The sequence below is a fragment of the Phyllostomus hastatus genome, unplaced genomic scaffold (genome assembly GCF_019186645.2).
Source record: "Phyllostomus hastatus isolate PE091 unplaced genomic scaffold, TTU_PhHast_1.1 phas_scaffold_78, whole genome shotgun sequence".
Taxonomy (NCBI): domain Eukaryota; kingdom Metazoa; phylum Chordata; class Mammalia; order Chiroptera; family Phyllostomidae; genus Phyllostomus; species Phyllostomus hastatus.
In genome coordinates, this window is record NW_025334041.1 from 384,752 (window position 1) to 409,900 (window position 25,149).

General features: G+C 63.9%; 2 protein-coding genes across 10 annotated transcripts; both read left to right on the forward strand.

Moving 5' to 3' along the window:
• The first annotated feature begins 2,780 nt into the window (after positions 1-2,780).
• ZMIZ2 (zinc finger MIZ-type containing 2) lies at positions 2,781-14,876 on the forward strand. Of its 9 annotated transcripts, none has more exons than XM_045828130.1 (21): positions 2,781-3,142; positions 3,645-3,745; positions 4,544-4,623; positions 6,635-6,760; positions 6,879-7,056; positions 7,243-7,445; positions 7,618-7,810; positions 8,018-8,275; positions 8,430-8,555; positions 8,873-8,950; positions 9,155-9,314; positions 9,773-9,917; positions 10,013-10,223; positions 10,888-10,993; positions 11,141-11,298; positions 12,086-12,153; positions 12,373-12,441; positions 12,660-12,904; positions 13,313-13,482; positions 13,566-13,805; positions 14,341-14,876. In XM_045828130.1, the coding sequence occupies exons 4-21, from the start codon at positions 6,711-6,713 to the stop codon at positions 14,446-14,448; spliced, it is 2,766 nt and encodes a 921-aa protein (XP_045684086.1). In that variant the 5' UTR covers positions 2,781-3,142; positions 3,645-3,745; positions 4,544-4,623; positions 6,635-6,710; the 3' UTR covers positions 14,449-14,876. The 9 variants fall into 9 exon arrangements, with proteins under 9 accessions (XP_045684086.1, XP_045684087.1, XP_045684084.1 ...); XM_045828128.1 differs by having other exon boundaries at positions 2,782-3,142; positions 6,638-6,760; XM_045828129.1 differs by lacking the exon at positions 3,645-3,745 and having other exon boundaries at positions 2,782-3,142; positions 6,638-6,760.
• Positions 14,877-20,208: 5,332 nt separating this feature from the next.
• Positions 20,209-23,388, forward strand: PPIA (peptidylprolyl isomerase A). Its single transcript, XM_045827612.1, has 5 exons — positions 20,209-20,339; positions 22,038-22,068; positions 22,172-22,260; positions 22,461-22,633; positions 23,050-23,388. The coding sequence occupies exons 1-5, from the start codon at positions 20,271-20,273 to the stop codon at positions 23,180-23,182; spliced, it is 495 nt and encodes a 164-aa protein (XP_045683568.1). The 5' UTR covers positions 20,209-20,270; the 3' UTR covers positions 23,183-23,388.
• Positions 23,389-25,149: the final 1,761 nt, after the last annotated feature.

The following is a 25,149-nucleotide window of genomic DNA, read 5'->3' on the forward strand; positions in this document are numbered from 1 at the left end:
GGCTCCTCGGAGGGCGAACAGAGCCGCGATCCCGCAGTTTCATGTCCGGGTGTCCACCCAGAGAAGCGAGAAACAGGCCCCCCCAGAAAGGTGTGTGCAAAGGTTCACAGAAGCATCATTTGTAACAGCCCAAATGTCCATCAGCTGACAAGTGGTCGCAAAAGCGGTCTGCCTGCAGAACGGAATGTTATTCGGCCGTGCGAAGGCAATGAAACACTGACACGTGAGACAACACTGAGCGACTTCACGCGTGTGGAATGTTTACAACGGGCAAGTCCACGGGGACGCAGCGTGGACTCGCTGCCGCTGGCGGCCGGGGGCGGTGGCGGCCGGCTGCTGACAGGTGCGCGGCTTCTCCTGGGGGCGACGACATGCTCTCACTGACTGTGTGGCGGCTGCACGGCTCTGAGTAAGTGTAACACCACGGAGCTGCACATTTTACGTGCATGGACTGCGTGGCGTGTGAGTTGTGTCTCTATGTTATCAAGAGCAAACAGAGGGAGAGCCGTGGGGCTGGGGCCAGCACGGCAGGCTGTGAGAAGTTCCCCCAGTGTGAGAAGTTCCCCGGGGCGGGGCGGCCACAGGCGGAGGCTGCAGGAGGGCCCAGAGCTCCAGTCTGCACATGAGGGCATTGACTGGTATCAGAGAGAAAAGTGGACACGGCTGACCTGGGGGAGGCGAGAGTCCTTTCCACGTAGAGCTAAGGGCCACAGGAGCCGCTGCAGGGACAGTGTGGGGAACAGGGTGGCTCGGAGGACCGAGCCTGGGCAGGTGCCCTCCCCAGCAGGGAGGGGAGGACAGCCCGCTGACAGCGGGGTGCCTGGGCAAGCGCAGGCTGAGCAGGGTGTCCAGGGAGGGGGAGCGTGGGACAGAGTCCAGGGGAAGGAGAGGTAGCTCCAGGAAACGTGGTGTCCTGGAAGGTTAGTCTGGTCACCAGCTATAGGTGGCCTGGGTGAAGACAGGGGACATCGGCCCCATGAGACCCAGAGAAGACGGTGACAGTAACAGAGGACATAAATTGGGGCCTTAAACAACAGGAGTCCATTTGCTCACCGTCTGGAGGCCAGAAGGTGGAAATCCAGGTGGGCAGGGCCATGCTCCGCCTGGAGGTTCCGGGGCAGGACCCTTCCGGGCAAGTCCAAGTCCTTGGCTGGTGCCCACATCGCTCCGTCTCTGCTCTGTGGCTGTAGCAGGGTGGGCTTGCACGCCCCCTGCCTCTCCTGGAGGCCTTCGAGACCCACGGGGGCGACCCCGGATAAGCTCCTCCTCTCGCAGTCAGCTCCATCACACCTTGGCCGTGGAGGTGACTTTTGCAGGTTCTGGGGACGAGGGTGCGGACATGTCTTTGGGGGCCACCATTCAGCCCCGTGCACGGAGCAAAGTCAGGACACAGGAAGCGGCGCTGGGGCGGAGTGGAGGCTGGCGGCAGGAACTTACCTTTCCTCAGTGCCTGGCCCACAGTATTTCTTCCGTGAACTAATGACCCTCAAAAGAAAGCGAGCACAGGGCTCACACAGCCTGGAGGGAAGGAATTTCAGCAACGCTAAAGAAGGACAGTGGGGCGTCTGTGGACCAATGAATGGATAAAACGTGGTGACGATGGAACACTATTCAGCCTTGAAAAGGAGGGGCGTCTAACACGTGCTGCAACACGGATGAACCTGGAGGACATAAGCTGGTCACAAGGACCAGCACTGAGTGACTGCTCTCTTACGAGGTCCCTGGGAAGGCAGCCGCTGGTGCCAGGAGCTGGGGGAGGGGTGTGCAGGGGCGTTTGATGGGACGGAGGACCGCGCTGCAGGGTGGGGAGCCCTGTGCATGGACGCGGCGGCGGCGGCGGCTGCGCAGCAGTGGGAACGCGCTCGATGCTGCGGGCTGTGCCCTCGCAGGGGTTCAGATGGTAGATGTTATGTGCACTGTGACACAATACAAAATGTGGTGGGTAATCCCGACAACGTGGCCTTCCTAAAGGAGGGCAGGAAAAGCGGAGAATAACTTCAAGGGTGATAATAGCATTTGAAAGGCGCAAACTTAACTAGGGGGAGGGTGGTAATGGGAGGGAAGTGGGGAGGGTTGGGTGGGTGGGCTGGACTGGGAGTAAAAGGGAGAAAACTGTACTTGAACAATGATTAAAATAAGAAAAAAGAAAGGCGCAAACTTTAAAGAGGCTGCGCCATTGGCTACAACTCAAAAGTCCCGACGGGGGTGGCTCTGGAAGAGGGGAGAGCAGCGGGGGGAGCAGCGAGCAGAGTGACAGGTTTGTTGCGGGGTTCCCCCTTCAGGATCCATCCCCCCCCCCCCCCAGCTCCGGAAGAGGCCCACCGACGCTTGCTCACCTCTGCCGGCCCCGCCCCTCTACAGCTCCCGCCTCCCTCACAGATCCCGCCTCCACCGCCCTGGAAGCCCCGCCCCTTCCCACTCCCCCACCCTGACCCCGCCCCCGTCTCTCCCCTAGTCCCTGCCGGCCTGACAGAGCCCTCCTACTCCGCCCTGGCCGCTCCCACCTGGCCCCGCCTTCCATCTGCCCAACCTTGGCAGGCCCCGCCCCTTCTCACTCCTCCACCCTGACCCTGCCCCCGCCTTCTCCGTTCTGGCCCCACCCCCGGCGCCCTTTCTCCAGCTCTGACCGTCCTGACAGATCCCGCCTCCTCCACCCCGGCCACGCCCTGTCTCGTCTTTCTTCCTGTCCCCACCGCCCTGACACACCCCGCCCCTTCTCACTCCTCCATCCCGACCCCGCCCTCGCCTCCTCCGTCCTGGCCCTGCCCAGCCCCGGCAGAGAGCGAGCAGGAAGCGCGGTGGCTCCGTGGACGCTGCGTTTGGAAAGGTGTGGAGGGGGCGGAGTCGCAGGTTGCCCCCAGTCGGCCTGCAGTCCCCGAGTCACCCGCCGTTGGGCCCGCGGCCTCCCCGACCGAGCGTTGGCTCGGGGCTCCACTGCTCTGGCCTGGGGGCGGGGCCGCGCAGCGTCATGCATATGCATGAGCGGCGCGGCAGCTCCATTGTGCCCTGGGAGCGGCGGAGGCGCGATGGCGCGGACGGCGGCGGCCCTTGGGTGGCAGGCGGCGCGCAGGGCGGGCTGAGCGCATGGAGCGGAGCGGGCCTGGGGCCGCGGCGGCGAGGGGCCGGGCCGGGCCTCAAGGAGGTGAGCGGGCCGCAGGCAGGTGCGTGCGGTGGGGCGGCAGGTGCGGCAGGTGCGGGGCGGCAGGTGCGGCGCCTCGGCAGGGCTCCGGAGCTGGCCTGCCGCGCGTGCGTCGTGGTCCCGGACGGCTGGCCAGTGCGTGCAGGCGACCCTCTCACTTGAGCCTTTGTTGCGGCGGCCGTTAGCCGGCCGAGCCCCTGAGGGGTGTGCGGGAGGCTGCCGGCCTCGCCGATCTGCCCCCGCGGTCGCGGCTCAGCGCTGTGGCTGGAGGGCTCACCTCCGGCGGTGCGCGCCCTCCGGCGGTGCGCGCCCGCCGGCGCGGGGACCTGGCCCGGCGACGCTGACCTTTAAGTCCCAGCGCGGATCCGTGGCGTGGGTTCACCCCTTTCCAAACGGAAGACACAGAAGCTCAGGCGGGAGGGAGTCCTGCCCTAGCTTTCTATGATCTGCTACCCCCGCCCGGCGCTCCCCTTCCTGCTCCCCTTACACCCTGACCTCCTCGCAGCTGACCTGCTGCCCCCTGACCTGCTCCGCACCATCCTGCCCCCACACCTGCTGCCCCGTGCCCTCTTTCCTGGTAGTTGCAGAACATGCATGGCGATGTCTGTAAGTCACTCTTTATTTCAGAAGATTTCACGGGGACGCACACAGAGCACGCAGCTCGATATAGAAGACGGGGAGGGTCGGACAGGGTGAACACAGATTCAGCCACCAAATGCTGGTGGGCCACAGCCAGAGGGACTTCATGGGAGAAAGAAGCCTGATAGCAGAAATAGGGCCGGTGAGGGATCTCAGGCTCAGCCAGCGGGTACCGGCCCTGGGGGCTTGTCACACCCGGGGATGGTTACAGGCCAGGATGGGAATCGGGGAAGATGCCTGGGGGGGGAGGACTCATCCTTGGCTTGATCGCAGCCAGGCCTCTCTCAGGGTGTCCATTAACACCTGTGTCCAGGGCAGGAGCCAGGACTGAGGACATAGAGGTGGTCACGTGTCCTTTCCTCTTCCCAGTCCCCATTATATGTAAGTGGAGGCTCAAAGTAGTAAAACCCTTCAGCGGGTCTCAGAAGCGCCCCGCACCGTGGCCATTCGTGCATGCTCCTTCCTGGGTGTCCCTGGTGAACTCTTGCGGTGCTGGGGCCTGGCAGGGGGACAGGGCAGGGCTTTCAGCCCCTGCACTTGTGAGGACGCCTTGGCGTCCTTCTGCTGCACTGGGTCCCAGGGCTGTTTGACTCCAGGTCCCTCTGGAACCAATGCCCTCGGCCTGCTGGAGGCAGTGCGTCCCCGCTCCGAGACCGAGGACAGGGGCTGCCCTGCTGGGGTTGGGTCCTGCTGCTCCTGGGTGACCAGGCAGGGAGGTGGAGTGGAGGGTGGTACAGAGGTGACCAACATAACGTCTGCCTTCAGGTGGCACACGGGAGACTGGGGTGCAGCGGCTGTGAGGTTCCAGAGAAGAGGGATCTGGGCAGTGTGTTCTCGAGGAAGAGGTGATCTGATCCCCAGGAAGCCGGGTGGCCTTCTAGGTGACCTCAGACCAGCTGCTGAGGGGTCCTGGCTTCCAGCTGGAATTGCTACTGCCCAGGCACGGGCCCTGCACACCCCTGGCTCCTTCCCGGCTCCGCTCCAGGCAGGGAGGAGGGGGGAGGGTCTGCACTCACAGCCTCCACCAGCAACCCTTGTGAGGAGCGAAGGGGCAGGGGTACCTGCAGAGGTATCTGGAGACGGTGATCTTTTCTCAGGGAGGAGAGCAGACAGTTCAGGAGCTGGGCAGGCAGGAAGTCGCCGCCCCCACGAACTCAGCCCCGGGGGAACTGGAAATGTCTGTGGTCTGTCCACAGCAGAGAAGCCTGGAGGGTGGAATTCCCCAGGCCCACGTGGTGTGGGAGGCTGCCCTGCACCTGCCCTGTCCCCCTCCTCCAGCCCTCCCAAGGGATGCTGGTGCAGGCAGTTCTGAGTGGAACACATGCAACTCCCCTGCCCTGGGACTCGGCCTCCTCCTGCCCTCCCGCACCTTTTGTTTCTAGGGCAGCAAAGTGGGCCCGGCCAACCCAGCTTGCTCAGGTGCCAGACAGATGGCCAGTGGGCCTCTGTGCAGAGAGGGGGCTGCTGGTGGTGGTGGGTTGTTTTTTTTTTTTTTTAAGATTTATTTATTTTTAGAGAGAGAGGAAGGGAGGGGGAAAGGAGGGAGAGAAACATCAATGTGTGGTTGCCTCTCGTGCGCCCCCTACTGGGGACCTGGCCCACAACCCAAGCCTGTGCCTTGACTGGGAATCGAACTGACAACCCTTTGGCTCACAGGCCGGTGCTCAGTCCACTGAGCCACACCAGCCAGGGTGAGTGGTGGGTTTTTAACTAAGTTTTTATTTTGTGAGACTTCTAGATCCATATGCAGTTGTAAGGAATAGTGTATCCTTCACCTGGCTTCCCCGTGGTAACACCTTGCAGCGGCACGGCAGGACTCTCCGTGGGCACACTCGAGACACAGATATTTCCATCCCTGCGGCCCTGCGGCCCTGCGGCCCCGGTCTCCGCACATTTAACCCCTGGCAGCCACCTGTCTGCTCTCCATTTCTGTAATTTTGTCATTTCAGGAAGGTTATATAAAGGGAATTGGACAGTGTGTAACCTTTGGGGACTGGCTTTTTCCACGCAGCAGAATTTCCCAAGATTCCTGCAGGCTGGCGCCAGGCTCGGCTGGCCCTGTTCATGCCTCTGGTTGGGGAAGCTCAGCCTTGGTTAATCTTCACCCCGGAGGACATCTGGGTTTCCATTCTCCGGCGATTAGGAGTGAAGCTGCTGTGAACATCCACGGACAGATTTTCACAGGGACATCTGTGTGTGTGGGTTGCTGGGTCAGATGGTGGCGGTCGGCTTAGTGCTCTACGGAACCGCCCGGCTGTTTTCCAGAGGCAGCATGGGACGGTCCCGGGCCACTGTCCCACTCCAGTCATCCTGGGAGGTGTGCAGGGACGCCCCACCCTGGCTTTAATTTATGTTCCCAGTGGCCCGTGACGCTGAGCATCTCTTCTGTGCTCGTTTGCCATCTGCACGTCCTCTCGGTGAAGCGTCCCGTGTCGTTTGCCTTTTCCTACTTGGACTTGTTTTCAGTGTGTACTCCAGATCCCAGTGCTGTTGGCTGGGTGGTTTGCAGACAAGTCTCCCACCTGTAGCCTGTCTTCTCGTCCTCTAAGCAGCCTCCCTCACAGAGCACAAGTTTCCACTTTTCTTCTACTGGCCGTGCTTTTGGTGTCAGGTCTAGGAATGCTTTCCTTAGCACCTGGCCCCCCTGCGGGGCCCTGGTATCCCAGTGTAGCCTGCCCTGCCCCCTGTCAGCGGGAACTGAGGAGGGTGAGGCCAGGGGCTGGGGGAGCTGCCTCTGCCTTGCTCCCTGGACCCTGACCCCAAACCCTGCTCCCTGAACCCTGACCCTGAACCCCAAAGCCTGCTCCAAGGGTTCCCCAGCGGCATCTCCACTGCTGTCCTTCCCGCCTGTCTCAGCAGCCAGAGCAGCTGGGTCGCACACCAGCACCAGTGAGAGCTGCGTCCTGCCACCCTTCAGGCTGCTCCCAAGCCAATGAACCCCATGAACCCCATGAAACCTGCCCCGCCCTCCGTACCACACAGGTGAGTGGGCCGCTGCCGTGCACCCCTCCGCTCCCAGCCTCCAGCTCTTCCCAGGCAGTGTCTCCTCCGCACCTGTGGCCTCCGGACCCAGGCCTCCCTGCCGCCCCTGTCCTTGCAGTGATGGTCCCTTCCCGTATGAGGCGCTGCCGTGGCAACAGAGCGCCCCTCAGCCCGCAGGATCGCTGTCGGTGGTCACGACCGTGTGGGGAGTCGGCGGTGCAGCGCAGAGCCAGGTGCGCCTGCCTCCGGTCTCAGCCAGGATGGAGCCAGGGCCCCCTGCGCTCCGGGCCCTTGAGGCTAGTTCTTCCCACACACGTGGCCTCCTTGGACCCCCCCCCCCCCGCCCCGCTGTGAGCTGCCCCTCCTTCTCGCTGCCCCTGCCCACCACCTCACCTGCCGGCATCTCCTTTGTGCACTTTAGAGGTGTCATGTGCAACAAGTCGTTTGGATGGTTCCCTTTGGTGACTCTTGCTTCCTCGCAGGTTTTGGGGAGCTCCATGGGCCCCACGGGGAGCCCCCCCGGCAGCTCCGTGATGCCTGGCATGGCAGGCAGCAGCTCGGCCCTGAGCTCCCCGCAGTGCCTGGGCCAGCAGGCGTTCGGCGAGGGTGGCGCCAGCAAGGGCTACGTGCAGCCGGGGGTGTACAGCCGCGGGGGCTGCCCCGGGAGCCCCGGCTTCAGCACTGGGTGAGCGGGACCCTCCCCGGGCGGGGCAGGTGCACGAGGGCCCTCCAGCAGCAGGCGTCTGGGCGCTGCAGCAGTGGGCATGCCGTCGGTGTGCTTCCCCGCCGCAAGAGCGCCCGCCCCCGGGCCACAGGTGGGGAAGAGCTTCTGGCCAAGCCGTCTGTGTCTCGGGCAGGTATGCAGGTGGCCCCGGGACGCCTGGGGGTCTGGGCCTCCCCTCCCATGTCACACGACCCTCCACGGACTTCACTCAAGCAGCAGCTGCTGCTGCTGTGGCTGCTGCCGCTGCCACCGCTACGGCCACCGCCACGGCCACCGTGGCTGCCCTCCAGGAGAAGCAGAGCCAGGAGCTGAGCCAGTATGGAGCGGTGAGGCTGCAGCCCCTCCCGGGAGGGGGGACTCAGGCGGGCAGGGACAGTGCGGCTGGGCCGGCTCAGGGGCTGCGGGGTGTGCACATAGGGCGCAGGCCGTGAGGACAGGCCCTGGGAGGGAGACGGGCGGGCAGGAGTGAGGTGCTGAGGGGCGGGGGCGCCCACAGCAGTGGCTGGGCCTCATGGTCCCTCTTCTCCTCCCAGATGGGGGCCGGACAGTCTTTTAACAGCCAGTTCCTGCAGCACGGAGGCCCCCGGGGGCCTGGCGTCCCCAGCAGCATGAACCCTGCCAGCATGGGAGGGCTGACCGGCCCCTCCGGCCCCATGGGCATGAGCCCTGCCCGGGCGGTGGGCACAGCCCCCTTGTATGCAGGACAGCGGCTGCCCCCGCACGGGTACCCAGGGCCTCCCCAGGCCCAGCCGCTGCCCCGGCAGGGGGTCAAGAGAGTCTACTCCAGCGAGGTGAGAGTCGGGGCCCTCATCCCAGGCGCCACGTGGGGCCATGGTGAGGTCGGACACCTGTGCGTGAGACGGGGCCACAGACACTGCTCACTCCTTGGGAGCTGGCCCCCCTGATCCCCGTCCTTCCCCTGGGCATCACCTCTTCCTCTTCCAGGTGTGTCCAGGGCAGCAGTGCCTGCCGGGAGGCCAGTACTCACCCGGGCAGCCCCCTGCCCCCTCCTCCTACCCTGGTCACAGGCTGCCCCTCTCCGCCTCTGGCCCGCTGGGACTGCACTACAAGGTAGGGCCAGCTCCCCCAGGCCTCGAGCAGGCTGGGCTGACCAGGGCGGGGGCGCAGCCCGGTGAGGGAGGGCCCTCCGAGAACGAGGCCTCTGTGGCGCCCATGTAAACCCGTCTGAAACCAGCCACCTGTCTCTGTGGTGGCAGTTTCTAAAACTATGAAGTCAGTGCGTGCTCCCTGTGGGTGATTCAGAAAACACAAAAGCGCACGGAGAAGAGAGTAGCAGGCGAGGCCCATGGGTGCGGCGGGCCCCCTGCCCTCAGCCCTGTCCTGGGTCTGGGCTGGGGCCCCAGGCGCACGTGGTCTTCTCTCCTCAGCCGGCGGAGCAGTTCCACGGGCCGGGCGCCAGCTTCGGTGCCGGGAGCGTCGGCTACGGCCAGCCTGGCCTGAGTGGGGTACGGGCAGCCCGCGGGGGGCGGGGTGGGGGGGCTGCCTGGGTGGGCGCGAGGAGAGAGGGCTCCCAGGAGCGAGGCAGTGCGGGCGCCCAGCCGGGCACCCTCAGCGGCCCCGGCTGTTCCCAGGGGTGCTCAGACACGCACTGCGGCCCCCCGCCCCTCCACCCCCGGCTCTGCCGTGACCCTCTGCCCCCCCCCCCCCAGCCGGCCCGCTCCCTCCCTGGCTACCCCGGCTCCCCGCTGCCCGGGAGCCCCACGCCGCCCATGACCCCCGGCAGCGGCGCCCCCTACAGCCAGGATGTCAAGTCTCCCTTCCTGCCTGACCTCAAGCCCAGCGCGAGCTCCCTGCACCCGTCGCCCCCCGGTGAGTGTCGCCCGGCCCTGGGACCCACCCCGAGGCGGCCTCTGCGGGAGGGCTGCGCATGCGCACGAGAAGGCGGGGCCCTGGGGCCGCCCCGGGTCCAGAGCCCCTGTGGTCGGGTCGTCAGCGCCGGCTGGAGCACCACAGTGACCCCCTCGGTCCCCACCCTGCTGAAAGCACCAGGAGCACCTCCTTTCCCGGCTGGGGCGTGTTCTTGGGCTGTATTTTAGGGGGTGCCCGGTGGGGCGACTGAGGCAGGACGTAAGCACGGACAGTCCGGTGACCGCTGGAGGCGACAGCAGAGCCCAGGGTCGCAGGAGAGACGCCAACCAGCCCCGAGCGCTGCGGGGGGGCTGCAGTACCCCCTGACCACCCCCCCCCACCGTGCTGCCCTGGGACTGGGGGCCAGGCGGGCGGCCCTGCGCAGGCGCCCGCTGGCTGACGCGGAGGCCCGCCCCCAGGCGGCGGCCCCTGTGACGAGCTGCGGCTGACCTTCCCGGTGCGGGACGGGGTGGTCCTGGAGCCCTTCCGCCTGCAGCACAACCTGGCGGTAAGCAACCACGCCTTCCAGCTCCGCGACTCCGTCTACAAGACCCTGATGCTGAGGTGAGCGCCGCCCCCGCCCCGCGCCCCCGCGCCCCGAGGCCCCGCCCAGCCCCCGGTCCGGCTCTCAGCGCCCGCCCGCCGTCCTCCGCGCACAGGCCCGACCTGGAGCTGCAGTTCAAGTGCTACCACCACGAGGACCGGCAGACGAACACCAACTGGCCGGCCTCGGTGCAGGTCAGCGTCAACGCCACCCCGCTCTCCATCGAGCGCGGCGACAACAAGACCTCCCACAAGCCCCTGCGCCTGAAGCACGTGTGCCAGCCGGGCCGCAACACCATCCAGATCACCGTCACGGCCTGCTGCTGCGTGAGTGCCCCAGGCGACGGGCCTGTGTCCCGCCCGTGGCCTCCTGGTCCGTCCGTCCCCCAGCCCTTTAGGGAGAGGCCCCAGCTGAGTGGATTGAGCACTGGCTTGAGAACCAGAGGGTCACCTGTTGGGTTCCCAGTCGGGGCACATGCCCGGGTTACATGCCAGGTCCCCAGTAGGGGGCGTGCAAGAGGCAACCACACACTGATGTTCCTCTTGCTCTCTTTTTCCCTCTCTCTCTTTCTAAAAATAAATCAATAAAATCTTTCCAAAATGAGAGAACCCAGTTAAACCCACCCTCGAGGCTTCCAGTTAGGTCCGGGCACGAGGTAGGTGCTCACACCACCATGTGGGAGGAAGCCACGATGGTGGGGGGTTACCCGACCCCACCCGGCCTGGGGCCCAGGCAGCTGAGCCCAGGGGCAGGTGCAGGGAGAGGGGAGCACCGCAAGTGGGCAGGCTCTCAGGGCCCCACGTGATGGTGCGGTGGGGGGTTAGGATGTGGGGCACGGGCAGAGCCCAGGTGGCCGGGCTCAGCCCCCTGTCACCCGGGCTCCCGAGGGAGACAGCGCACCAGCCTGTGCCCTGTGCTGGAGGACACGCTGCTGCTGAGCAGCTGGGGCCTGGCTGGCCCGTGTGCCCCTGACCCGCCCCTGCCTCGCAGTCCCACCTGTTCGTGCTGCAGCTGGTGCACCGGCCGGCCGTCCGCTCCGTGCTGCAGGGCCTCCTCAAGAAGCGGCTGCTGCCTGCCGAGCACTGCATCACCAAGAGTGAGTGGCCGCCACCCCCCGCCCCCCGCCTCCCCGTGGCATCGCCCCTGCCTGTCGAGGCTGTCTCCCCCGGTCAAGGGGTCCAAGCAGGGGCAGTGCTCCGCTCCAGAGGGGCCCTCTCCTCAGTCCTTTCCCTGTCACCGCCAGTAAAACGGAACTTCAGCAGCGGCACCATCCCTGGTACCCCTGGGCCCAACGGAGAGGACGGGGTGGAGCAAACGGCCATCAAGGTGTCCCTCAAGTGCCCCATCACCTTCCGCAGGATCCAGCTCCCCGCCCGAGGCCACGACTGTCGCCACATACAGGTGGGTGTTAACCGCAGCCTTTTCTGGAACAACCTCTAAGTATCTTTTTTTTATCTTCTTTATTTGTTTTTAAGGAGGGGAAGGGAGGGAGAAAAGGAGAGAAACTTCAATGTTTGGTTGCCTCTCACACGCCCCCTACTGGGGACCTGGCTTACAACCCAGGCATGTGCCCCGACTGGGAATCGCACTGGTGACCTTTCAGTTTGTAGGCCAGCACTCAATCCACTGAGCCACAGCAGCCAGGGCAACTGTCTAACTATCTTCAGCAGATGAGATTCAGCACCTGGTCCCGCAGGTGATAGGACAGGCCACCCAGCCAGCAGGCAGGTAGCCCGACTCCTTCCGTCCCCCTCAGGCTGGACTTCTGTTTGTTCTAAGCATAGTGACCTCACCACGTCCCAGGGGTGTGGTGCTAACAGTGTTGAGGATGCAGGATGCAGTGTCCTGCTGCGACCTCAGGAGCACCACCCAGGCCCTCTGCCAAAGCTCTGCGGACTAGCGTGCCTGCCGCCTCTGCGACCACACGAGCGTGCGCACGGCCCTGCGCCCCGTTCTTCCCTTGGACGCCACGTCTGGAGCACGGCTGCCCGACGCTGGCTGTGGCCCAGGGCCGCCTCCTGCCAGTGTGGGCTGCGCGGCTGTCCCCAGTCGTGGTCCGCTGGAACGAGGCTGTCGTGACAGCCTGGTGCACACAGCCCCTCAAACACGCAGGGAAGTAAGCGCTGTGATCCTGCAAGTGCGAGGCTGGGCGCTGGCCCAGTGTGAGAAACGGTCTGTCTCCCCGCAGTGCTTCGACTTGGAGTCCTACCTGCAGCTCAACTGTGAGCGGGGGACCTGGAGGTGCCCCGTGTGCAAGTAAGTGTCCCAGAGACGGACGGCCCTCGCTGGGTGCCAGAGGCAAGGACAGTTCTTTGAGCAGCACCCGAGCCACGGTCGGGGGTCACAACACAGTCATTGGTACAGCTGGGGCCGAGACCTCACGCAGGGCCCCCTCACGCTGGGCGGCCTTGAGCAGAGGAGGGGGCTGGGAGGCGGGGCCAGGCCTCTGAGCCATGCCCCACTTGTTCTCTGCAGCAAGACGGCCCTGCTGGAGGGCCTGGAGGTGGACCAGTACATGCTGGGCATCCTCACCTACATCCAGAAGTGAGTCTCCCTGCAGCCTCCCCGGCCCCTGTGGTCGGCCGAGGGCAGCCCCGGGACGGGTGGGGTGGTGCCCTCCTGGACCCGCGGAGAGGTGCGCTCGGCTCCAGGCGCCATGGAGCCTGCCCCCACCCGGCCAGCACCCCACGGGGCACACGGAGAGGGCCTGGGGCCAGGAGAGGTGGCGGCACGGGCAGTGACCACCCTCGTGCCCCACCCAGCTCCGACCACGAGGAGATCACCATCGACCCCACGTGCAGCTGGAGGCCGGTGCCCGTGAAGCCTGACTTGCACGTCAAGGAGGAGCCCGACGGGCCGGCGCTGAAACGCTGCCGCACCGTGAGCCCTGCACACGCGCTCCTGCCCAGCGTGATGGAGATGATAGCCGCCCTGGGCCCAGGGGCCGCCCCCTTCGCCCCCCTGCAGCCCCCCTCGGCCCCGGCCCCCAGCGACTACCCCAGCCAGGGTGAGTATGGCGCTCAGCCTACAAACGCAGGCAGCCCTGGCAAAGGACCGCGCTCTTCGGCCCGGTCAGCCGCCTGGGAGGGTGTCACTGCTACTCGGGCCGCGCCCGGCAGGACTGGTTGCAGACACGCAGTGCAGAAGCGGCCTCTGCCCAGCCAGTGGGTGTGGCCACAGGGCCTCCAGCTGCAGCTGCGCCCCACCCTCCCAGCGGCTTCCAACAGGGGGCCCTCTGCTGGCACACGCCCGTGGCCTGACCCCATCTGACCCCATGCGATGAGGTAGGTCCCATTCCCGTGGCTTCCTGGCCTGTGAATGATGGCCACAGGGTAGGCTCGGGAAGGACGGGGCTGCTGGGCACTGCGGCCTGCCCCCTGAAGGCCCCTCCCAGGACCTGGCTCTCCTCCCTCAGGCTCCAGCTTCCTGGGACCCGGGACCTTCCCCGACTCCTTCCCGCCCACCACACCCAGCACCCCGATCCTTCCTGAGTTCACCCCGGGGCCACCCCCGATCTCCTACCAGCCCGACATTCCCGGCAGCCTCCTGACACCAGAGAAGTCGGCTCCCAGCCTCCCGGGCCAGGTGAGCGACAGGCCGAGGGCCCGGGGCACCACCCCCCGAGGGAGCCCTGGGCCCTTTTACCAGGTCCTCCTCTCCCTCCTCAGATGGCACCTGCAGGTCACCTGGACCCGGCCCACAACTCTGGACCACCCGGACTGCACACCCCCGCACTTGGAGGCCCCCCAGGGGCGCAGCTGCACCACCCTAACCCTCTCCCGGTGACCCGGCAGCCCCTGGGTCCCGTGGGCTCAGGTCCTGTCGGCGAGCTGGTCTTCCATGCTGCCACAGGCGTGATGGGGCCCCCCTTATCTGGGGCAGGGGAGGCCCCAGAACCAGCCCTGGATGTGAGTACCATGTCCACTGCTGGGGGTGCTTGGGAGCCTGGTTGGGGGCTGGTCTTCTGTTGTCGCGGGTGCACACGCTCACGCCTCTGTTGTGACGGCCGAGAGGAGGCAGCAGGCGGCCTGTGCGGAGCCCCGGGGATCAGGGCTCCCAGCTGAAGGACACAGCCCGGGCTTCCGAGGTCCCACACGAACACCACCAGAGCAGCTCTAAGCAGGAAACCCTAGGGACTGGGGGCCCTAGGGACTGGGGGCCCGAGCTCCCGCTCGGCCCGTTCACAGTGGGGTCCCCCTCACAGGCCTGTGCTCCCCGAGGCTTGCAGCAGCTCAGCCCTGCCTGTTCCGTGGTGGCTGTGGGAAACGTGTCAGGGGTTCCTGGTCACAGAGGCCACATGCAGGGAGAGCCCCACACCGCCCGGGGCTCGGGCTCGCCTGTGGAGGGGAGGGGCGGGGCGGCCCACATGCCCCACCCCCCACCCAGCTGGGCTGCAGCCCGGCTGCTGGAGGTGGGTCTGAGGCCAGTTTGCTGTGTCCTCAGCTGCTCCCAGAACTGACCAACCCGGATGAGCTGCTGTCGTACCTGGGCCCGCCCGACCTGCCCGCCAGCAGCAGCGACGACCTGCTCTCTCTCTTTGAGAACAACTGAACCTGCCGGCCGCCCAGAGGCGGGACGGGTCGCCGACGTCACCGCGCCCTACCTTCCCGCCCGCCCGCTCCCCAAAGCTCACCTGGGGCCACTCATCCCAGAGCTGCAAACAGCCCTGCCCTGGCGGGAAGGGACTGTGCCAGCCCCGCCCGCTGGCAGCTGTAGGAGGTTCCAGGGGCCCGGCCCCCCATGCCCCGCCCCCTCAGCCGCCTCCCACACGAGCGCACCCTCCGCCTGCCGCCCCCAGCGGTGACCCCAGTGGTTCCCGAGGGGGCGGGGCCCCCTCCTGCCCAGGTGCAGCCGCAGGCACCTCCTGGGGACATCGTCGCCCCCGCAGCCCCGAACTGTGACCGTGCAGCCCTGCCGCGTCCCAGCGCCGGGTGGGGGCGCCCGCCTGCCCGCGTCTCGATTAAAGGACTCCCATGGTGGCCCGGGTCCTCCTTGCGCGCCACCCCGCCTCCGTGCATTTCCTCATCCCTGGAATTTTCCAAGTTGGCTGCGGCCCGAGAGCTGGCCTGCTGTTTTGTGAAGTGTCGCTCCAGCCGGGAGACACCTCTGCCACCTTGTCTCCTCGCGTGGGCGTGCTGGCAGGAAGCCTGGGGTGGGGCCCTCCGCCCCGCTGGCCGCCTGATGCCCCAGCCCTGCTTCCCTGGCGGCGGGGGGGGCAGGTTTCAGTCCCGGCTGTTGACGTTCTGGGACCCTCACGTTGACCTGCTCCTCCCGCTGCTGCCTGTTTCCGGCCTGTCTGGCCACAGGGGTGGTCGCGGACCTCCGGGGCTGCGGGGCACACCCAGAGTCCAAATGGGGGCCAGGAATCCCAGCCCAGGGATGAGCGAGGCCGCCAGGGGGACAGGCCCCGCCCAGCACTTTCTTACCAGCAGCCCCGGCCCTGCCCTCCGGGGACTTCAGAGCTGGACGGGTGCTGGCGCCCCAGCCTGCTGCCCTGCCGGAGCTCCTTGCGGGGGCAGGCGCGGGGCCGGGGGTGGAGAGATCAGAGCGCAACTGCAAGGCGGCAAACCACTTAGAGTCCTCAGAAAGGGCTGAGCAGTGACCGCCGCGGTGTGGGTGCCCTGACATTGCTGTGGACGCCCCCTCTCACAATGCAGGCCAGAGGCCAGGGTAGGGGGCCCTGCCTTAGGTGCATGTCCAAGCTTGCGCGCTGTGCATTTCATGGGGTTCCTGTGCCTGCTTCTGTGGGGCGGGGGAGCCCGAGAAAGAGCAGAGCAGTGACTTCACGGGTTTTCACCTCAGTGTGCACCAAACATTACGCAATTAAACAACAAAGCCAGTGCCCTGGCTGGGTAGGTCGGTTGGTTGGAGCGTGTTCCTAGTACAGCAAGGCTGTGAGTGCAGTTCTCAATCCGAGTGCACACGGAATCAACTGATGAACACGTCAGTAAGTGGGACAGCAAATCGATGTTTCTCTAAGATCAATTTTCTTAAAGGTTTTGATTACTTTTTAGAGAGGGGAAGGGAAGGAGAAAGAGAGGGAGATAAACATCAGTTGGTTGCCTCTCCTGCGCCCCCTACTGGGGACCTGACTTGCAACCCAGCCATGTGCCCTGACTGGGAGTCAAGCCTATGACCCTTTGGTTCAAAGTCCAGCACTCAATCCCCTGAGCCACACCAGCCAGGGCTAAAATTAATTTTAAAAATATTTTTTTAAGCCAGCCAGTCTTAGACCACTCCACACAGCAGCACAAAGCACATTCTCCATAGCGGGCCATGTGTTAGGCTGCAAAGCAAGTACCAATAAGATTGAAATCATGCAAAGTACCTTCTGTAAGCACAGAGGAATGAAGCTAGATGACAATAATAGAAGGGAAACAAAAATTCACAAATACATGGAAATTAAACAACTCTAAAAGCCAAGGGGTCAAAGAGGGAGTCACGGTGATGAGAGACACTTTGTGGTGAGTGAGAACAGCACAAACACATGAGCTGGGTGGGAGCGGTGCTAGAGGGAAATCTGCCGCTGTGAACGTCTGCATTAAAAAAGAGGTCCCGAGTTAAAAATCTAACTCCTGAAGGAAGGAGAGAAAGCATGCACTGGATGCAGAGGTGGACCAGAGACCAAAGAAGCAATAGTCAACATAAGCACAAGTGTTTGCAGAAAGAGCAGACCTGTAGCTATGCCAAGGAGACACAAACGCCTACGTTAGCGATGGAAACGGGAGCTAGTACGGGCCTGACAGGAGTAAGCATAAGAGGACACTAGGAACAATTATGTGCTGATAAATCAGATAACCTAGCTGAACAAATTCCTAGAAACATGCAAAACACCCAAACTGACCCAAGAAGAAATAGCAGCTGAACACTTCAGTGAGTGAGATGAAGTCACTGACCACCCCCCAACCCAAACCCCAGGACCACCAGCTCCTCTCCCTGCAGGAGGAGCTCCCGTCCCCGCTGCCTGGCTCTCCCCACTGCAACCCCCTTCGGTGACCACTGAGACAGTCTGTCCCACCTGCCACGGAGTCGAGTCGAGGCAGGGTGAGCCTGTGGCCCGGTGGGTTTAACGAGAGAAGTCCGACAATCCGTGCATCAGGCACCGGGGGGGCCTCAGTGAGAGCAGAAGCCGGGCTGCACCAGGGGTCAGGGCGGGCACTGCAGACCGTTCTGGAGAGTGAGCCAAGAGCGGCAATGGGGCACGGGGAGGGGCGGGGGAGAGGGAGCTGCAGGAAGAGGAGGGGAGGGCGGAAGAGGGACACGGAGGCCAGCTACCTGCGAGGGGCCTGGTGAGATGGGGACAGGAGAGGGTGGGTCAGGGGAGGAAGCAGGGTGTGGGCAGGTGTCCGCAGATGTAGGGGGCGGGTGGGGACTGAAGTGGAGCTGCCTCATGCCCTGGACGCTCTCCTGGGCTGACTGAGTGTCCAGAGGAGGGGCACCCGCTGGGCTGGCCGGTCACAGGGCCTGGGCCCTTTCACAGCCTTGGACGGCATGCTCCAGAGTCAGCCTCTGGTCGGCTCTCTCCTCCCGTCAGCCGCCTGCGGGGTCACAGGCTTCATGTGTGTGTCTACCCGACTCACTTGTGCTGAGTCCGGGCGTTGCAGACGCTGTGACTCTGGGTGACTTCCCAGCCAGGACCAGAGGGTTGAGCTTTGCTGAGCTTCTCAGCCGGGTTGAGCACGGGCACTGGGACAGGCGAGGAGCAGGCCGAGAGTGAGTCCTGGAAACACCAAGTACAGTGAGGGGGAGGGTGTGCAAGGAGAAGTGTCCACCCAGAGGCTGGGGCCAGACTGTGAAGGAGCTGCTTCCGTCCTGTGCTCTGGGCCCCGCCCAGGGGTCCTCCAAGAGGACTGTGTAGCGTGGGAGTTACACCGTCAGACGGTTCTGAGATGTCCACTCTGGGTGGCAGGCCAGGAGCCTGGTAACCAGGCCGCAACAGGCCGAGCGAGCGCTGGGGCAGGAGGGACGGGGTGGTGTGGGCAGCGCTTGGTGCAGAAGTCACCTGGGATTGCAGCCGTGGGGGTGGACGAGGTTCCCCCACGGCAGGTGTGTGCGGGACAACACAAGGTCAACTGCGCAGCCATGACACGGGAGAAATCTGGGGAACGATTCCACGGGGAAAGGCCAGAGTTGGGGAAGGGAGGGAAAAGAGTCAAGGCCATCGAGGAAGCTGTGGAAGCAGAAGGTGGCGCACGTGCCCGATGGAGGGGGAGACCCGGCCTGGGAAGGGCCCTGGGCTTAGCGACGGTGATGTCACCGGCTGCCCCAGCAGGGGCAGCGTCCCCCCAGCTGTGAGCAGAAGCGAGGTGGCAGGAGTACCAAGCTAGGCCCTGAAGAGACAAGTTCCCCTCTTCCAAAGCAGTGATTGTATGATTTTGGATAACCTGATTTACTTTCCCTGTTACATTCTCTCTTGCTCAGAGTTTGCAATGTAAGCGTTTGTGTACAGTATGCTACATGAACGCAGTTCTGACCGCTGGGATGGAACACCTCCTTCGAGCCAGGTCCCAGTGCTGTTGAATTCGCTCGAGTTTGCTTTTTTGTCTGAATCGTCCGAATAAGGCTCCGGCAGCCCCACATTCTGGAGGTTCTGTGCCGGCTGTTGTCTTACTCAGTTTGGGAGTCCAGTTCAATACATAATGCCAATGAAGGCTCCGCTCCAACATCCACTCTCCCTTACCAAGGAAAACTCGCGCTTGCTTTCTGAGAGTACACACCGTGTGCCTGTGTGGACAGTGAGCAGACCGAGGTCCTGGTTGTGCTGATGAACAGCAGGCAGGACGCCGCAGCAGTCGCTGGGTGGATTGAGCGCGGGCCTGCGACCCAGAGTCACAGGTTCGATTCCCAGCCAGGGCACACGCTTCGGTTGCGGGCCAGGTCCCCAGTAGGGGGCGCACGAGAAGCAACCACACACTGACGTTTCTCTTACCCTTCCCCTCTCTCTAAAGATAAATGAATAAAATCTTTAAGAGAGAGACACTAGTATGAGGAAAGTCAGCGGATGATTCTACTAGGCACTCCTGCATTCGCATTCGTTCCTTCACCTCGGGCGGGCCGGGGCGAGGCGCCCAGTGCGCTGAGGTTCCGAGTGGAAGGGAGAGAGGTTGGAGTTGGGCGCGAGGGCTTTGGCCCCTTTTGGTGTCGGGTGCGGGCGAGCAGCTTCCTCAAGGTCACAAGGCACCAGGTGATGGATGGGGAGGCAGGGACGGGGAAAAAAAAACAAAAACCCGTGTCCGGGCCCAGGGCCGGCTTTGCCAACACTCGGAGCACGCCCAGAAACACCCAGGCCCCGCGACGCCCGCGCCTGTGACTGGGGGCCGTGGAGGGCCGTGAGCGAGCCACGCCGCGCTCCCCGCGCAGGCGGACGAGCCGGGACGCGCCGGGCTTCTCCCCAACCCCAGGCTCGCTCGCTTCGCCCCCCGCGCCCTGCCCCGGTCCCGCAGACGCTCGTCAACGCTGTGAGCGCTGCGGCTGCGTGGCGGGGTGGGCGCACGTGCGGGCTACCGCCATTTGCAGGCTTTCCGAGCGGAGCCCTGGGGTCGCGTAGGTGCGCCTGGCGATAAGAGCGTCACTGCCTGTGCCTGCGGAAACCAGCTTCAGAACTGGGGCTCCGTCCCTCGCCAGGGCGGGGGCCCGGCAGGGCACGACCTGCTGGCGCAGGCGGGGGCGGCGCCCTCCGCGGTGGGGCCGCCGGGCTGCGCCGCAGTGTCTTCCCCCGCGGGGGACGCAGGCAGGCGGGGAGCGCGAGGTATTTTCGGAAAGTAGGGCGTTTGGGAAGCATGTCGTCACCGCGCGGCCCGGGCGGCTGCGCGGCCTCTGCAGCTCGCGGGGACGGCAGTGCCTGAGGCCACCCGGGCCCGCGGCCGCGCGGCGGAGCCCGGGACCCCGAGCGACCTTGGCGCGCCGCGCGACCTTGAAACCTGAGGTCGCCTCAGTGGCCCCCTCAGCGCAGTGGGAAGGACGCTCGGGCGGAGGGCGGCCTCCGAGCCCCCGCCCCCCCGCGCCCCATCGGGCTCCCGCCGCTCCCCCGGGCCGCCCGCGGCACCCACCCCCGCCACCGTCCCGAGGCGGCGTCCCCGGCCCCCTCACTCCACCCAACGCCGCAGAGGCGCGACGGAGCCCGCGGGCGGGAACCTGCTGGAGAACGCCACCGCGCACGCGCGCCTGCAGCCCCTCCCCCGCCCCAGCGCCGCCTCTGCACAAAGGCCAGGCGCACCGTCACTCCCGGCTGACGGCGGTCGCGATTGGCTGGGGCGGTGGCGCGCGACCGACCCTGGGCGGGGCCCGGCCGGACTATAAGAGGGGCGGGCGCCACGGCTCGTGCCGCCTTGCAGACGCCGCCGCCGCCGCCCCGGACTTTTCCGCGTCCAGCCATGGTCAATCCCACCGTGTTCTTCGACATTGCTGCCGACGGCGAGCCTTTGGGCCGCGTCTCCTTCGAGGTGGGGCGGGCGGCGGCGGCGGCGCCGCTCCGGGAGGGCCTGGGCGGGGGGTGGGGTGAAGTGGGGGCGGCGGCCGAGGGGCCCGGGCGGGCGCCCGCCGGAGGAGCGCGGCGCCATTTCCTGACGAGGGGCCATTTTGGGAGGCCGGGGGGCGGCGGCGGGCAGACAAAGGCGGCGGGGGAGGGGCGGCCTCGCCCTTCCGGCCGCGCACGTGCTCGGACCCCGAGCCGTCGGCCGCCGCGCGGACCGCGGGCCCCGGGGGTTGGCAACAGCCCAAGCGGACGGAGGGCGCGGCGTCGCCCTGAGCGCTCTGACCGTTGCCTGGCTCCTCGCGGCCACGGCGCCTGGGGGCGCCGTTCCCGCGCCGGCCCGGACGAGCCCAGGTTCCGGGGTGCGGGCCCCGCATGACTCGGCGTCCGCGGTGGTTGGGGAGGTGCGGTGGAGTCGGCACGGGCCCGGCGGAAGCGAGGCGGCGCTGCGGCCCGCTTCCCCCGCGGTGACGATGCCCGTGGGAGGGCCGGGGCCGCGCTCACCGGTTGGGGCGGGAGCGAGCCCGGGCGGCGGCGGCCGGTGCGGCCCCGGCCACGTTCCCGGGCGTGGTCTTTTCGGTCGCTTTTTCGCAAGACGCCGCGCTCGGGGTGGGGCCCCGCCCGGGAGTCGGTGCCCGCCGTGCAGCCGAGGGCGGAGGCTCCCGCCCGTGGCGCCTCGGCCCCCTCGGGCAGACGTCGTGTCGCAGTCGGCCGGCCCGCCCTGCTGCGAGCCGCTCGGAGCTGTCAGGGGCCCACGTGGAAACTTGGCCGGAGCCGGGCGCGTTGTAGCGTGTTAGTGTCGGCTTAGCCCCAGGGCTTAGTGGAAACGCGATAGGACCTCCGGCGGCCCTGGGCGAGAAGGGAGGTGTTGCTGCCAGGAAGGGCCTGAACGGCAGCTGGGGCCTCCCGGGGAAGTGGCGGGGCCTTGGCCGCGGAGCGCAGGGCCTGGGGCAGGGGCGCCTCTGGGAGACGGGGTGTCGCAGGGGCAAGGGCTTGGAGCCGAGAGGCCGCGGTCTCCCAGCTGAAACGCCCAGGCCCCGCGTGGACCGTTCAGTCCCGGGCCGCTGGGAGAGTTGGGTCTAGCCGCGCTGCCTCTGCGCGAGGGCCTGTCGGCGTTTTCTGCGGCGCGCAGGGAGGGCCCAGAGCGGACGCGCTGGAAACCAGTCTCGGTCTCGTGCCCGCTCCTAGGTGGGGCACTTGGACGCCCAGACGCGGCTGCTTATCTAATCGGTGGGGCTGCGTTACCAGATTGGAGGCGCTGGCGCTTCCCTTGCCAGTGGCTAAAATTGGAGCGGGCCGCAGGGCCTGCAGGCGCTGTTCCTGAAAGTCCGACCCTCCGCTCCAGCCGAGCTGGGGGAGGTGGTGACACTTGAGAAGCCGCGTGTCTGTTCGGGAGCGAGTGTCATGACACTCGGGAGTCCCGAGTCCCTTTCCGGAAGCCTCGCACTATTTAAGTCATGGTGGGCTCCGGATTGTTGGCGAGTCTTCGGGTCTTCGGTGCCCGGGTCGCGCCCACGGGACGTGGAGGCTGTCTGGGGGACTTCTTAAGTGGGTCAGCAGTTGCTGAAGCGTTCTTCTGCCGGGAGGAAGTGAGTTTGATCCCGAAGCCTCTGAAGACGCGGGTGGTTCGCAATAACATGTGTAAGCACATGTCGTTTTTTTCTTGCAGCTGTTTAAAGACAAAGTTCCAAAGACAGCAGGTTAGTTCTTTTTTAAGTTTAATAAGGTGGTCCCGTTTCGTGTGTGTGTGTGAGTGTGTGTGATGTATACATACATTCTTTTTCTCTCTCTCTCTTTTAATAGAAAACTTCCGTGCTCTGACCACTGGGGAGAAAGGATTTGGTTATAAAGGCTCCTGCTTCCACAGAATTATTCCGGGATTTATGTGCCAGGTAGGAAACGTACTGATTTCCACTTGGTTTGTTACCTTACTTTGGGATTGGGTGAGTACATGTGAGCTGTTTGTTTACCATTTTGGCTCCACTTAAACCTTCTGGTCAGTTTAAACTTGAGTCTTGACGTTTGAACCTTGCAGGCTTGGCATGCACTCTGGTTACTTTGCAAAGGTGATGGGTTTCTGTTGCGTTCACAGGGCGGTGACTTCACACGCCACAACGGCACGGGCGGCAAGTCCATCTACGGGGAGAAATTCGAAGACGAGAATTTCGTCCTGAAGCACACGGGTCCTGGCATCTTGTCCATGGCAAATGCTGGGCCCAACACAAACGGTTCCCAGTTTTTCATCTGCACTGCCAAGACTGAGTGGTAAGGGCAGGACCAGGCATGGGCAACCAAGGAACAAGTAGTGTTTTATGTAAATTAGCACATGATCTCTTCACCCTTTTATATATGTTTTTATCTATTTATTGGCTTTAGAGAAAGAGCAACATTGATTTGTCGCTCCACTTACTTATGCATTCATTGGTTGATTCTTGTGTGTGCCCTGAACAGGGATCAAACCTGCAACCTTGGCATGTCGGGACAACATTTTAACCAGCTGAGCTCCCTAGCCAAGGCTGTAGAGTCTTGTGCCACCTTTTTGGGGCAGTGTTTGTGTTGCCTTTTCCTTCAGGTAGAAGGATAAAATGTTTCCAGTATTCAGTGCGTCAACATTAGCTGGTATTGAAGTGCAGGGTGCCCGTAATCTCTGGTCACTGGTGACCGTGATTGCTCTCTTCCAGGCTGGACGGCAAGCATGTGGTCTTCGGCCAGGTGAAGGACGGCATGGACGTCGTGACGGCCATGGAGCGCTACGGGTCCAGGAATGGCAAGACCAGCAAGAAGATCACCATCACTGACTGTGGGCAACTCTAATACATTTGACTTACATTTTATCTTAACCACCAGACCATTCCTTCTGTAGCTCAGGAGAGCACCCCTTCACCCCCATCTGCTTGGAATGTTCTATAATCTTCGTGCTCTCGCCGCAATTCAATGGGTTCCATGTTTTCCCTGCCCCTTCCAAGTCTAGCTGGTTTGCAGAGTTAAGTTTATGATTATGAAATAAAAACTAAACAACAGTGTCTGTCCTTGTTTGGGTTAGGGTTTTATTTTTAGCAGAGACAGGTTACTTTTAAGGCAACCTTGCTCTTTAATTCCAGACGACTACAATTTTTGCTTCCCTAACCTAAGTTCAGTGTCACCGAGTACCTGCCAAGTAAGCTGGGGCTGCAGCAGGGTAGGACGGGAGCTGAGAAGCTGTGCTGCTGGGAGGAAGTTCCTGCTTGGCACATTGGGAGGCAACCGTCCGAGTTAGTGTGGCAAGTTGAGAGGTGCACTTGAACTGTCCACTGTGGTGGCCCTCAGGGCTGCGTTGGCGGCACCATCGGAACTGTTCACTTGGAGGAGGTGGATGAAGAGCGGAAGGTTCGTCTGAAACGGACAAGTCTGGTGGTGAAAGGTCAGGTACCTGGAGCTCCGGCCTGCAGAGGGCATCTGTGCAGTCCCTCTGACGCACTTGACCAACCGTAGCTGTGGGACCTAGTTGAGAAAGGCCCTTGGGAACTAGGTTTGCTCTAGAGTACGAGTGTCAGGAGTGACGTGTGTAGGTGGAAGGATGCCCCACTGTTCACATTTACCTCCCATTGATGACATTTGTCCAATCGCTATCAGTTGGACTTGAATAGCAAGGCACAGTGATGGGTATCAGAAAAAGCAGGGAGCCAAGGTGGGGAGGTTCCTGCTTTGCAGAACTTTTGGGTGTAGACCAGACTCGTGGAGTTGGTAACAATTCTTTGTTTCATTGGGTGTAAGGTGACCGAGTCGCTAAGGTCCCATGTGGCTTAACTGGAGTCAACCAGGTGAAGAAGGTTCAAGCAAGACCTCTTCACCCTCCATCTCTGCTGGTTCTAGGCTCGTGGGTACCCCAGGAAGTGTCCTGGGCTTAGCAGTCGTTTGCCTGTTCTCAAGCCCAGTCTACCTGCCTTAAGTCACTTTTACACAGGCTATACCCCGCTTCGAGGGGTGTGAGGGTTCAGTGACCACGCTCATGAGTGTGTGGCACATGGCGTGTCGCCAGTGTGTTGGAGTGCGAGCCCTTTGGGTTTCGTCCAGCTGGTGCAGGGAATCCCAGGGCCGTGTCCCCAGAGGAGGCTCACCAATGCTGGCTTGAAAACAAACCTGCACATAGACACTGCTTGGTTGGTTTTTCCACAATTAGGAACTTGATGTTTTGCTGCAAAGCATATTTACAGAAGCATATTCTACAGGCATCTACTGCTGTCTCAAATTGTCCCGAACCTTAGTGACTGAGCAGTGCCTCTGTCTGTGGGTCAGGACCTGAGTGCGGTTTGACTGGGTCCTTGGCGGTCAAGGGGTTGGCCAGGGCCAGTTGTCTGGGCTCCATGGGGCAGGATCTGCTCCATAGCGTGTAGCACTGGAGCACATGGGTGTCACATGGCACGGCTGTTGCTTGCCGTGAGGTCTCACCAACTGGCAGCTTGCTTTATCACAGCGTGCAATCCTGCAGGCAGTGGAGCCCCGCGAGGTGGAAGTCCCTGTCTCAGCCTGTCGCAGAAATGACACCCCATTGCTTTTACTGTGTTCTACAAGCCACTAGGTAGGTTCAGCCCATGCTCAAGGGCATGTACACTGGGGTGGGGGGCGGGGCAGCGGGGGCTGTCCTTAGAAGTTGCCTCCTACCAGCAGGTAAGACGTGGAGTGTAGAGACCAGAAATGAAGCCACCAGCATATCTAATGTTTCCAGTCACCCCACAGCCCCTGGGAGTCACTCTGCCCCCGCCATGGCATGCGTCCCCTCACCAGAGGTGACCGTGGCTCTG

What these genes read in the sequence shown, in the direction of transcription:
- ZMIZ2 (XM_045828131.1), top strand. Translation starts at nt 6,711, where the DNA reads ATGAACCCCATGAACCCCATGAAACCTGCCCCGCCCTCCGTACCACAC. An exon ending in CTGCGCTCCGGGCCCTTGAG is followed by an intron (nt 7,057 to 7,242) that starts GCTAGTTCTTCC and finishes GCTTCCTCGCAG; the next exon opens with GTTTTGGGGAGCTCCATGGG. An exon ending in CTCCCAGCCTCCCGGGCCAG is followed by an intron (nt 13,483 to 13,565) that starts GTGAGCGACAGG and finishes CTCCCTCCTCAG; the next exon opens with ATGGCACCTGCAGGTCACCT.
- PPIA (XM_045827612.1), top strand. Translation starts at nt 20,271, where the DNA reads ATGGTCAATCCCACCGTGTTCTTCGACATTGCTGCCGACGGCGAGCCT. An exon ending in TGGGCCGCGTCTCCTTCGAG is followed by an intron (nt 20,340 to 22,037) that starts GTGGGGCGGGCG and finishes TTTTTCTTGCAG; the next exon opens with CTGTTTAAAGACAAAGTTCC. An exon ending in CAAAGTTCCAAAGACAGCAG is followed by an intron (nt 22,069 to 22,171) that starts GTTAGTTCTTTT and finishes CTCTTTTAATAG; the next exon opens with AAAACTTCCGTGCTCTGACC.